Below are 14,096 nucleotides of genomic sequence, written 5' to 3' on the forward strand. Positions count from 1 at the left end.
CTTGTAGAAATAATTGTATTGGTGAGTCAGCAAAGGTGTAGACCCACTGTAGTCCTTGTAGAGATGGCCAGCAGCCATCTGTTGTGACTGTGCGGGTGCACAATCACCATTGAAGAGTCTTGCAGTTTATATAACAAGTCCATAACCACCACTTGTGCACGCACAAAGTTTTTGGAATTGTCCTTAGAAGTCTTGCAGACAATATAGCAAGTCCATAAACCACCACTCGTCCACTCAAGAATTTTTTTGGAATTGTCCTTAGAGCCAGCAATGCTGTTATCCAGTCCCTTGCTGAATTATCAACACACGTGCAAACACTAACAGTCCCAACTTCTCACATATTGTGCATTACTATGACCAACAGAAATGTGTGCAGTGAAATGAATGCTTACAAATTACTTAATTTGATGAACTGGTGTCAATTACAATATTATAACATGAGAATACAATTACAAAGATACAGAAAACATCATTAAAAACATAATAATACAGATAACATTTGTAGTAATACAGGTACACAAACACATAGTGGGATAACACAAAAAGAAAGGACAGGGTTTGTTTTACTGCAGTATTTTGCATGGAGATCTCCCTTCATTCACCATTAGTCCCAAAAGTCCTATCTAAGCCTGCTTTCTGTATTCTGTTCACATCCTCTGTCAAAAATAGTTTTTCTCCACTGTACAGTATCCTTTTTTTTTTGCCCAAACCATTTTCATATAGCTTCTCAATACATTTCTTCCAAGTCATCATAGTTAGTTTCTTATATAGTCTACCCCTCTTAAGCTAACTTAAATCTACTGAGCTCAGATATATATACCAAGGGACGAGGCAATGCAGCATCACATAAAACAATTAATATAAACAGCAATAAAAAAACGCAGATTTGCGAAGCAAGCAGCATTAAGAAATTAGCAAAGCAATTGTAATATTACAACTAATATAAGGCAATGTGCAGCAAACAATAAAAATAAATCATTAGTAAAACTGGCTTAACAGAATAATACAAAGTCAAATTCAATAACACTATGCCTGGCAAACAGCAGCAACTTATACTTAAACATGACATAGCTCAAGCAGAAAAAATATTACAGTAAAAACAGCAATGCAGATAAGGGAAATGTATATTCACATCTTAATGTCTATGTAATTAAAGTGGTGCACCACAACAACTTATTGTAAAAAAAATATTACCATGTACTTGAAAAGAAAATTATGTGTCCAGTTACTGTTACTAGTCCCTTCTTATTGTTCTTTCCTTTCCAAGTGCTCCTTTTTTTAACAATGTGGATTACAAAATTATTATTTAAATAGATCTGTTGACAGAAAGTGTTCACATTAGCAAATGCATTTAAGTTTATTTTATAAAACTAATGCTGTAACACAGCTGGAAAACAGGTATCAAATGAAATAAGCAATTACGCAAACCAAAGCATAAAAACATCATTCAATAGCATTTCGTAAGTCAATAGCTCTCAACTCTCGTAGAAAGACACTTGTAATAATCAGGTGTGCAGATGTACGAATATTTCCCATCAATTCATAAGCATTTCAGTAATAACACAAAGTACGAGTAATCATATGTTTTCAGGTAATGAGCGTGTAATATTTGCGATGCTTTCTACAAAGGAATGTCAATAGCAAGGTTAATGGTCTCCTTCTTCTTTTTTTTTTCTCCACCTCTGTCTGAAAGGCACACACTCTAATGGCTTTCTTTTGTCAGACGACTACCTCTCAGCTGGGCGCCCAAAACGCATTACGTGCAGGTGGTCACTTACCTTTCCTACTGAAATATTTACAACAGCAGTTTCTGCTACAGTGACAGTCTCATAAAAATATTTCACAGGTCAAGAATTTGTGTTACAAATCTGTAGAAACAAAATCCTATAAATATAACAGTGTCCAAAAAATTTTCGCCGGCATTGTGATACGTTCACGCACTTACACACATTTCATAACTCTTAAAGTACGTTTCTTGGTTTCCAACAACCTTTTTCACAAACCAGAGTCCCTAACATCTATTAATTATTCATATACAAATAAACACGTAATCACATTCCTCATATATGGTAGCATCATCTTATTGACATAAACATACCTCAACAGCATAATACACATCGTCGTCATAAAAATAACATCATAACACCTCAGTCAAATCTCAAAAACGTCGTAGCTTTCTGCAATAATTTCAAAACCTAAAGAAAATTCTCTGCTCATGTCAAAAGTGTCATCTGCCTCAAACGTACTTTAAAAATCATGATCTCATACCGAATACATCATTCAAAGCTCTCATAGTATCACAATGGGTCCGAAAAAATATGAACAGTTCACAAAGTACAGACAAAATACAATTTCGTAAGTGTGAAGTTATCCAACACTGTAATTGCGTAAACGTGTGTCACTGATGTAGTAAAATAAATGTTTGTCTCTCTCAGTTAAATGATCAGATAGCTGTGTAATTTGTGTGTTAGAGAAATATGGTACCGATGTGTATAGTTGTATAAGCAAATACCATATTAGCTAGGGCTCCTTGTGCTTGCCAAACACATGATACACAAAGTAAGCGTGCACCCCCCTGAGGATTATTGTAATTATACCCTCAGGTGTTACAGATTACAACAATGGAATGAAATGTATCACAGAAAACTTTCTTGAAAAATAAATGGTTTAAGTACAAAATTAAGCACTCAAATGCGTGTCCTGTAGCGCTAAATGTGCATCTTGTTGTAAGATAATATCTGTGGAAGTGTCGTAGTTATTGTCCTCCGAAAGCTAAGTTCTGCAGAAGTCAATGTACTTACCTCATGATAAACAAAAGTGAATGCTTTGCGTATAGATATCTTAGTTATTACGCTTATTATTGTGATGAAGAAATTACTGTGCTGTAACGTATTGTTGTGCTACAGAAAAGGCTGTCTCATTGTAGCTATGGGACAAAAGTTACTACTAAAACATGTTTTACATTCCAGAATAATTCAGAAGAACTGTGCAAATATGAAACAGAAACACCGCAAAAGCAACATTGTAAATTGTCACTCATTAGTAGTGTCGTGATATAATCGTGTAGCTGTCACATAAACCAACCACTGTGTCATCTGGCATTTCACAGAAAGCACCTCAAATCCAGAATCCACTCTCAAGCAAACCAAAATGTTGCATGAAAATCTCATTAGCAGTGCCGGTATATGTTCCAAGTATGTGAGCCTTATAGTCGTTACGTAATCATGCAACTAACAAGCAAGAATGTACACACACAATAACACTGTGTCGTCTGTTTGCAATAACAATGCATTCGTAATTTCTGTTTAAATAAGTTCTCTTGGTTCTTGACTGGATATTTAACTTCAAACATTGTTGCATGGTAACAGTTTCTCAGTGTGACAAATTGCACAAGTAGCGTGAAGTGAAAATTGCAAAGACTAAGTTAAAAAGCAGATTATCTGTCAATAAATGGTTTTACTTGTGAAATGTGGTGTAGCCCTTTGCTCTTCCTAGTACGCAGAATTTCAACTTCAACGCAATTATCATGTGGTATACGTCGGATTCTGTAAGGTCCATTGTAAACTAGAAAGAATTTGTGACTCAAGTGTTTCTTCTTATGTGACAATGAATGAGCTTTAATGAGAACTTTCTAACCAATACATAATTTCTTTGCATTTGCTTTACCGTGTAATTTTCTCCTTTTGTCTGCTGCAGATTTTATATTTTTAAGAGCCAAATCAACTATGTCTTTGTGTCGAAGTTTACGTGTATTCGGGAAAGGTACAAGCTCTCTGATTCTGTTCGGTGGTTCTTCATTCTTCAGTACAAGAGTAGGTGGTAAAGCAGTGGAATCATGAGGCATTTCATTCAGCACATTTTGAAATAAGTGTAAATATCTGTCCCAATGCTGGTGCTTTCTGTGACAATAAAGTCTGCAAAGCTTATTGATTTCTTTCATAATCCGTTCGGAGGGGTTACAATGTGGTGAATACAATGAAATAAGAACAGGTTTGATTTTATGATTCCGAAGCATGCGTGACCAAAAAGCAGATCTGAATTTCGGTCCGTTATCTGAAATGACTTTAGCAACGTGGCCAACTTCACGTAAGAAATTTTTAACAAAGGCGTTGGATACAGACCGTCCAGTGGCTTTACGTAACGGAGTGAAAGAAACAAATTTTGAAGTAAGTTCAACAGCGACTAGAATGTACGAAAATCCATTCGATGTTCTGACAAGGGGTCCCAAGAGATCAACAGCAGCAAATTCTTTTAATTTAGAAGGAATAATAGGAAACAACAGAGCACGATGTGAGATAGTAGATGGTTTCGCCTTTTGACAAAGTTTACAAATAGACAAGACTCTTCGAATTCGCTTTTCCATATTGTTAAAATAACAAGTCGTTCGAAGAATATGATAACATTTTCGTGGGCCAAAATGTGCGTAGCTGAAATTAATGTACCAAATGAGCTTATTAACAAAATCGTCTGGAATGCAAAGTACCCATAGCTTGTCATCAACAGTGCAGCGTTTGAAGAGTATGTTGTTTCTAACCAGGTAATAATGCCGAATCTGAGTGTGTGCCTTTTCATGCCATTTACTTTTGATGTCTTTCCAAATCGGATCTTTATCTTGTTCATGAGCAATGTCCTTTAAAGATGTGGTGATGAAGTTTTCAAAGGCGAGTTTCTGAATGTAAAGAATACTGAAATTTTTCTCGAGGTTGCCTTCTGTGTTACTTTTCTCAAGCCCAGCCGGTGCGCGTGACAGCGCGTCCGCAACAATGTTCTCCTTGCCGGGAATGTAGACTATTGTGAAGCGGAATTCTTGCAGAGACAATGCCCAACGTTTTAACCCATCATGATTTAATTTTGAAGACATAAGAAATTGTAATGCACGATGATCACTGTATACTTTTACGTGCTTACCAGAAAGAAAGAAACGGAATTTGTTAAATGCCCAAACGATAGCTAAAGCTTCTAATTCAGTAACGGAATAATATTTTTCAGATTTTGTTAGCACTCAGCTAGCAAAAGCAATAGTTTTCTGAACAGTAGTGTCATTTTCTATGGCTTCTTGAAATAAGTCGGCACCAAGACCGACTTTAGAAGAATCCGTGCTAAGGCAGAAATCTTGTGACAGATCTGGATGAGCTAGTATTGGCGCATGGAGTAACGCTTCTTTCAAAGAATTGAATTCCAACTGTGCTTGTTCGTCCCAGTTCCAAATAGTATTTTTTCCAGTGAGAGAACAAAGTTTTGGTGTAACTAGAATTTGCATATTCAGAAAACGACGGTAAAAATTTACGAGACCTAGAAAACTGCGGACTTGTCTTTTTGTGGATGGAACTGGAATGGCTCTGATTGCTTCTAACTTTTCAGGATCCGGCTGAATGCCTTCAGAAGAAATAATATGTCCCAAAAACTTCACCTTTGACCTACCTAATTCAGACTTTTCCAAGTTAACTGTAATTCCAGATTCTGCAAAAATACGTAACACGCTGTTGAGGATGCGATTGTCTTGTTCCCATGAGGCTTCTGCTATCAGAATATCGTCCACATATAAGGTGATGTGACGTTTTAAGAACTCAGGTAATATAGAATATAGACCGCGAATGAATGCTGCCGAAGAAATGTTCAAACCAAAAGGAAGTTTCCGAAACTGATAACAAACGCCGAAACAAAGAAAAGCTGTGTATTTTCTACATTCTGGATGAAGTTCGATCTGATAAAAGCTGGATCTGAGATCAATGGAAGACAACACTTTTACACCATTAAAATTTTGAAGAAGTTCTTCCATCGTCTGCGGTCTGTCTGTTTCAGGAATGATGATAGTATTGATTTGTCTCGAATCTAAAACAAGCCTGATCGATCCATTTTTCTTCTCAACAACAAGTAATGGGTTGTTGTATGAGCTTACTGCAGGCTCAATAATGCCCTCTTTAAGCATAGATTGTATTTCTGTTCTAACACGGTCCCTATAATGCGCCGGAATTACGTATGGTCTAACACAAAATTTAGTATGCTCACGAGCACGAAATTGGTATTGAAATCCCTTGATTGTTCCTGTTTTGTGAGTAAAAACTGTGGAATGTGCTTGTAAAATCTCAAAAAGATCCTGCCTATCAGTGTCATTACAATTCTCAATTGTTTGAATTTTATTCTGAATTAACTCATTAATTTCAAATATGCCGTCGATATCATCCCTGCCAGTACCTGCAGAGTCATTGTTAGTGTCTAGTTCCGTAGAAAATTCCGAACTGTTGTCTAACAGAAGGTAAAGCCGATTAATTTCCTCGTCATGGTTTGAGAGCCAGTCTTCAAATTTCAAAGCTATTGACTTACCTTCTTTCTCTAAACTTATTTCAGCATCGTGAAAGCTTAAGATTGCTTTGTATTCATTCAAAACGTCTACTCCCAGTATAATTTCCGACAATAATGGAACAATAAGAAAGTTCATAGAGAAGCTGTGGCTTTGACAAAAGAATTCTAAGTTGGTTTGTTGGCGTACATCTACACTTTTTCCAAAGATTGCACCTTGTAATTTAATCTTACGTAATGGAAGTGTGGGGCAATCGTTCGATTTGTTGCATTTGCTAAAGGCTGTTTCACTAATTACTGAAATGGGACTGCCAGAGTCAAGTACTGCAGTAAATTTTACGTCATTTACTGTAATGTGAATCACAGGATATGCAATGTTGTTATGTTTTACGTCGTGTTCCTGGAGTAAGATGTCCCTAATGTCTTCCATTTTTACGTAATTACTAGCTACGGCAGCTGCGTCGTCAGTTTCATAAGTACGTTTTCTGGCTGCCAGCGGTGTGAGTCATTGCCTATTGCCTCTTTGTTGGCGCGCGTTGTTATTGCGATTTGGAGACCTAACTTCTACAAATTCACCGTGATGAGAATCCCGCCAGTTCTGATGCAGTTCAGGTCTGTCGTTACGATCATATCGTCTGTCGTCATGTCGGTAGATTCCATAGTTTCTTTCTTGTCAGTTACGTGGTGGAGAATTTCTCCCTGAGTCGTAACTGCGCGCTGGACCGTTGCATCTAAAGTTATTCTGTCTCCCTTGATAATAATTGTTTTGGTTCCCATATTGTCTGTTTCTCTGATTGTCTCTGTGATAGTCATTATCACGGAGAGGTGATCTTTCCCTGTAATTATTACTACTCTGCCAACGGTTGTCATACGGGTGGTGTCTGTTTTGGTCACGAATTGTGTTGTGAGAATAGCCTTGTTGTGTCCAGTTATTATTTCTTTCATCGCAGAATTGCGACGGATGTGACCTGTAGTTGTTGTGTTCCTGTTTTCGGGTTATGCGATTGTCAGTGTCAATTTCTAGTTCTTGTAACAGTCCCTGAAAAGCTTCAATGTCGTCTTTGCAACGTCCTGCTAAAATAATATGTCGTAAATGTTCAGGCAGTTTGATTAAGCAAATGCGGATGAGTTCTGAGGGGCTATATGGGTTTGACAGGTACTGATTCTTGTGCAACATGTCTTCAAAATATTTCACAAGACTGGGAAATTCAGATTGTTCGAAATGTTTCATCATTATGATGCCATGTTTTACTCGGTCTTGTGTGGCTTGAGACCAATATGCTGAGAGGAACGCATGGTAAAATTCTCCTTCACTGTGACAATCGTGAATGACCGATCGCATTCTTACAGCTGGTTCATTCTCCAAGTAGCCATACATAAATTCTAACCTGTGCTCCAATGACCAGTTGGGAGAGAAACAATGAGAGAATTGATGGAGCCACGCTTGTGGATGAATGTCGTTGGCAGAATTCTTAAACGTTTTGAATTTACGTGTAGTAATGAACAGCTTATAGTCAAAATCATCATGTCGGCGAGTCGCATGTCGGTCATTATTACGTCGTGTCGGCGGTTCCTTCTCAAAATTCGGTGCACATTGCCAATTTCTTTCATAACTTCCGAAATGCCCTGTGTTATTATTTTGTGGCTGTTCCGTATTTCTATGTCCCTCTTCCCGTATTGGAGCGCAAGTGGCCTCTGAAATACGTAATTCTTGTATTACCTGTGTCAGCTGATCTTGTACTTCCCGGATTTCTCTTTGGTGTTGCGTATTAATTTGATTCTGATTTTGTTTGAATTTCCTAATTTGTTGGCACTCTTCTGTGTCAGTGATGGCTACAGGACTTGTGTCATTCAGATCATCATCTACCTTTGTAGATAAGTTAGTGACCTGATCCGAAAGTTCGGCTACTTTCTCCGATAGTGAACACATTTCCTCAGTGTGTCTTTCTACGGTGTCCTTTAAGTTTTCCTGAGTTTTTGCAAGTTGCGTAACCGAATCGGTAGATGCAACTGAGTCCATTTTAGCTTGCAAGGTCTCATGATTTTCATGAACAATGGTTTGCAGTTCTTTTATGGCTGCTTCGTGATTCTGTAATGCATTTTCATGCCGCGAAAAAATAGGTTGAAAATGCTCACAAATTTGTGTTTTTACGTCATTACAGACTTTTTGACATTTCGATTCAATGTTATGTAACTCAGTAGTTAAATCCTCACGTGTTTGTTCAAGTGTGGTGTGAAGATTTTTTTCCATTGCGTCTAACTGTTGCTGTGTTTGTCTCTGGTGTTGTTCCATTGTGTCTAACTTTTGAAGCTTTTGCTGTGTTTGTCTCTGATTTTGTTCCATTGTGTCTAACTTTTGAAGCTTTTGCTGTGTTTGTCTCTGATGTTGTTCCATTGTGTCTAACTGTTGCTGTGTTTGTTTCTGATTTTGTTCCATTTTTTGCATTAATTGCAATAATAATGTATTAGTGTCTGGAATCTGTTTCTCTATGATTTTTGGCAGTGCATTATCACCGGCAACATTCACATTTTGACAAGCAGAAAATGTGTCTTGACTCATTTGAGAAAACGGTGTGGACCCAAAACCTAAGTCTACAGTATTTGCAATATTGTGTTCTGTCATTTCGGATTCCTGAGGCGAGCTGTTGCCGACCGATCGATCGATAATGCTTCCCTGTTCACTAATTGTTTCACCGTCTACACCATTATTTTCCGCCCGCTCCATTTCCCTATGCGCAATTACCAAATTACTACTTTGAATATTAGTTAATTCGTTACATGGTGGCGTTAACACACTGCTTTCGTCTTCACTGTCATTTCTTAGTTTACTTTGGAGCCTAGTGTTACGTTTTTCACACGCCATTATTGTCACAATACTTCACACGACAACACAGAAAAACACAATTTGAAGAGCAAAAATAGGAGAACACATTAACATAGCACTGAAAATAATATCTAGTTAATTGCAAGCGTAGCTGCGAAATACTTGGTGCAAATCTACATGCATGCCACAACTGTTTTACTGTACAACAATGAAAGGCTGCAACTACAAAGGAGATTCTCTCTACAATTACGCGCTAGCAATAAACAAAATCTACACTAATTACACAAACTACAAGAAAAAATCAGGAGATTCCAGTGAGGTATCCTAGGCTAAGGGTCGACATATGAAACGTCCCCTTAGAACAATTGTATACGAGACTGTGCTTAAACTGACACACAATAATTTTAGCGCAACGCAGTCTGACTATCAAAAATCACTACAAAAGAATAGCCCAGACAAATATTAAACTATACGTTTCACAAATCACTTATCTCACCAAAAATCTTCCTTACTCGAACTACTGGAATACAGCGAGCGCCACTACTGCCAGCTAAATAAAAGATTCAAACTACGGAAGGCACTAACTACTGATAGGGATAGTTAGCAAATGAAAGATTTTAATGGAGAACAAACAATGTATTTACCTTAATATCATCACAAGTCCTAATATATGTAATTTCAAAACTCCGCCATCTCTCTCCTCACATCCACCACTGCTGGCGGCTCACCTCCAACTGTGCAACGCTACGCGCTGTTCACATCCAGCTGCCGCTGCCCAACACTACAATGGCAGACAACAATGCAAACTAGCCACAGACTGCACACAGCACAGCCAGTGATTTTCATACAGAGCGCTACGTAGCGTTGCCAATAAGAAAACATAAACAGCCTACTTACATAAAGGAAACATAAACAGCCTACTTACATGGTTACAAGACAATAACATCCCTGTAATGGACTGGTCTGCACACAGTTCTGACCGGAATCCTATAGAACAGCTCTAGGATGTTTTGGGACGCCGACCTTGGTACCAGTCCTCACCGACCGACATCGATACCTCTCCTCATTGCAGCACTCCGTGAACAATGGGCTGCCGTTCTCCAGTAGCCCTCGAGCAACTAATCGAACGTATGCCTGCGAGAGTGGAAACTGTCATCAAAGCTAAGGGTGGGCCAACACCATATTGAATTCCAGCACTACCAATGGAGTTCGCCACAAACTTCTAAGTTATTTTCAGCCAGGTGTCCGGATACTTTTGATCACATAGTGTAGGTTCACCGTTCATTTAATCTTTCAGAAATAATTACATGTCTAGTTCTGTTCAGTACTTTTAAATCTTGACTTACTAATCGCTGACTTAGAAAAACAGATGGATCTCGTAACTGTATGTTCAGCGCTGAGCTACGTCCTTCGATAAGATATTTCAGCTCGTGAGACAGAGCATGGGTCACACGAGTCGAAATTAATCGATTGCAAAGGATGCTGATGCTTACTTAGTTTAGTGAGCGTATTTATTTATTTATCGAACTGCACTGTCTTACTGTTTGTGCGACTTGTTGTTGTTGTTGTTGACAGTGGCGGAGGAGCTGGAGAAGCGGCGCGCGCAGCTGGCGGCCGAGCTGCAGGAGCAGATCGCCGTCAGGCACCGCTTCCTGGACGAGGCGAAGCGGCAGGAGGACGTCGTGGACCAGACGTTCGCCCGGCTGACGGAGGAGGCCCTCCGCAGGGAGAAGGGGCAGCAGCTCGACCTCTCGGTCTGAAGCCACAAGATATAGCCTGGACTCTCTTCCGTTCCTTAAAAGCTGAGTGGCCGAACGTCACGGGAAGGATTCTGGCTACGTCGCTCAAACGCGCTACTAGATACTGCGTTTGGTATCAATCTTGCCACGATGTCTGAGCAATCTGTTACAAGCAGATGTGTGGTGAGCATGGCAGTTCGTCGCGAGTTAATTCACTACTGGTCATTAAAATTGCTACAGCAAGAAGAAATGCAGATGATAAACGGGTATTCATTGGACAAATATATTATACTAGAACTGACATGTGATTACATTTTCACGCAATTTGGGTGCATAGATCCTGAGAAATCAGTACCCAGAACAATCACCTCTGGCCGTAATAACGGCCTTGATACGCCTTGGCATTGAGTCAAACAGAGCTCGGATGGCGTGTAAGGTACAGCTGCCCATCAACACGATACCACAGTTCATCAAGAGTAGTGACTGGCGTATTGTGATGAGCCAGTTGCTCGGCCACCATTGACCAGACGTTTTCAATTGGTGAGAGATCTGGAGAATGTGCTGGTCGGGACAGCAGTCGAACATTTTCTGTATCCAGAAAGGCCCGTACAGGACCTGCAACAAGCGGTCGTGCATTATCCTGCTGAAATGTAGGGTTTCGCAGGGATCGAATGAGGGTAGAGCCACGGGTCGTAACACATCTGACATGTAGCGTCCACTGTTCAAAGTGCCGTCAATGCGAACAAGAGGTGGCACCCCATACCATCACGCCGGGAAATACGCCAGTATGGCAATGACGAATACACGCTTCCAATGTGTGTTCACCACGATGTCGCCAACCACGGATGCGAACATCATGATGCTGTAAACAGAACCTGGATTCATCCGAAAAAATGACGTTTTGCCATTCGTGCACCCAGGTTCGTCGTTGAGTACACCATCGCCGGCGCTCCTGTCTGTGATGCTGCGTCAAGGGTAACCGCAGCCATGGTCTCCGAGCTGATAGTGCATGCTGCTGCAAACGTCGTCGAAATGTTCGTGCAGATGGTTGTTGTCTTGCAAACGTCCCCATCTGTTGACTCAGGGATCGAGACGTGGCTGCACGATCCGTTACAGCCAAGCGGATAAGGTGCCTGTCATCTCGACTGCTAGTGATACGAGGCCGTTGGGATCCAGCACGGCGTTCCGTATTACCCTCATGAACCCACCGATTCCATATTCTTCTAACAGTCATTGGATCTCGACCAACGCGAGCAGCAATGTCGCGATACGATAAACTGCAATCGCGATAGGCTACAATCCGACCTTTATCAAAGTCGGAAACGTCATGGTACGGATTTCTGCTCCTTACACGAGGGATCACAACAACGTTTCACCAGGCAACGCCGGTCAACTGCTGTTTGTGTATGAGAAATTGGTTGGAAACTTTCCTCATGTCAGCACGTTGTAGGTGACGCCACCGGCGCCAACCCTGTGTGAATGCTCTGAAAAGCTAATCATTTGCATATCACAGCATCTTCTTCCTGTCGGTTCAATTTCACGTCTGTAGCACGTCATCTTCGTTGTGTAGCAATTTTAATGGTCAGCAGTGTAGTCTTTGAATCTGGTATGACAAAGAGAAAGACACATGGGTCATAGCATATCGGCATATACTCGTAGGCATGAATTCAGGTTGCTGACATTAACAGAATACAAGTTTTGTCTTCAATAGTGCAGAGGCAATGTTCCCAATGTGAACCTCTGCATTGGACAAAGACGAGTATTTTACTAATGAATGTCACAGCGCGTCTCATTCGCATGGGAGTAAGGTGGCGAACTACAAACCATATTGTCACCAATTTGAATGTCAGGCGTAGGCAGTCCATTTCTTTGAGGTCTGTGTGGAGACAGAAGCACCACACAGGCTGCAAGAAGAGACAACTTCATAGTGCCTTCCCATGAGTTCTGGCCACTCAATGCAACACTTACTTTCGGACCTGTCACTACGTATCAAAAAACATAGATAATACGTAAAATGTTGTGTCACGAAACTAACTTTGTCTAATCTAATTACACGCAAGGGTAACAGATCAGAGCCAGCAGTACAATATTTAGCAGAAATCCTTTGCGGGTAGATGACCGTCACGAGACATCGTGGAACACACATAAAGCGTCGGTTTTCTGTAAGCGCTCTGCTGTCGCCGAAATTTCAGTCCAAGAAGCTACAAGACTGTACTAATAAACAGTAGAGAAGAGATAAGATGGTGGTTTCATTGCTTCAGATGTTCTACATAATCCGACCCCACTCGAGTACAACGCAGAGAACGTTCATACAACGTTGTGAAACTGTCGGAAAACTCATTCTTTGTGATTTTGTTCCACTTGCGCTTCACATTGGCTCGAATGACCATCATTTCGTCAGAACGCTGAACCATCTTAGGAATTTCTGCGTTTTTCGTTTTGTGGTACGTTCATACTGATAAGACCAAGTCTAATGACCCGTGATGATCTGTCCATTAAAGAATGTTCTCTTTTAGCGTTTCAATCAAATCGTGGCAAACGTCCATGCGTTCTCCCTTTTGTTTGGTAGCCAACGCGTCGCGGACAAACTCTGCAGACATTTGTCTCTCCTTCAAAACATTCCAGAAAATGACTTGCACACTGCAATGTGCGACACAACGATTATGATACACTATGGATGTATGTCCACTACTTAACACTGATGTAACTACCATTTACTGTATAACCTCTTAGTTAAAATTGCCACCGTAGTTATTATGCCGGTAATAAAATCAGTCTCGTAACTTCTTGGACGTATGGTATACACAGGAGATGTATCCGAAACACCGAGGCATTCAGATCACACACTATTGCGTCCCAAACGTTGCCAGGCATCCGAAATATGCTCGATAATGTTCATGTCTGGCGAGCTAGGTGGCCAGTGTAAGTTTTTAAACTCAAGAGAGTGCTCCTGCAGCCACTCTACGGCAATTTTGGACGTGTGGGATGTCGCGTAGTCCTGCTGGAATTGCCCAAGTAGGTCGGAATGCACAATGGACGTGAATGGATACAGGTGATCAGACAGGATGCTTACGTACGTGTCACCTGTCAGAGTCGTGTCTAGACGTATATAGACGTATCAGGGGTCCCATATCACTACAATTGCACATCCCACACCATTACAAATCCTCCACCAGCTTGAACAGTCAACCGCGCTCGTGGAGGAGTGGTTACGTCGCACCATAAAAACTTCT

At 40.4% G+C, this 14,096-nt stretch overlaps 1 protein-coding gene across 1 annotated transcript in view; it reads left to right on the top strand.

Annotated features, from left to right (window-relative positions):
• LOC126088452 (cilia- and flagella-associated protein 53-like) overlaps nucleotides 1-14,096 on the top strand; it is a 212,027-nt gene that overhangs the window by 175,752 nt on the left and 22,179 nt on the right. Inside the window, exon 6 of the mRNA XM_049906594.1 lies at nucleotides 10,700-10,878. Within this exon, the coding sequence (XP_049762551.1) occupies nucleotides 10,700-10,878 (179 nt within the window). The remainder of the gene's footprint in view (nucleotides 1-10,699; nucleotides 10,879-14,096) is intronic.

The sequence above is a fragment of the Schistocerca cancellata genome, chromosome 6 (genome assembly GCF_023864275.1).
Source record: "Schistocerca cancellata isolate TAMUIC-IGC-003103 chromosome 6, iqSchCanc2.1, whole genome shotgun sequence".
Classification (NCBI taxonomy): Eukaryota; Metazoa; Arthropoda; class Insecta; order Orthoptera; family Acrididae; genus Schistocerca; species Schistocerca cancellata.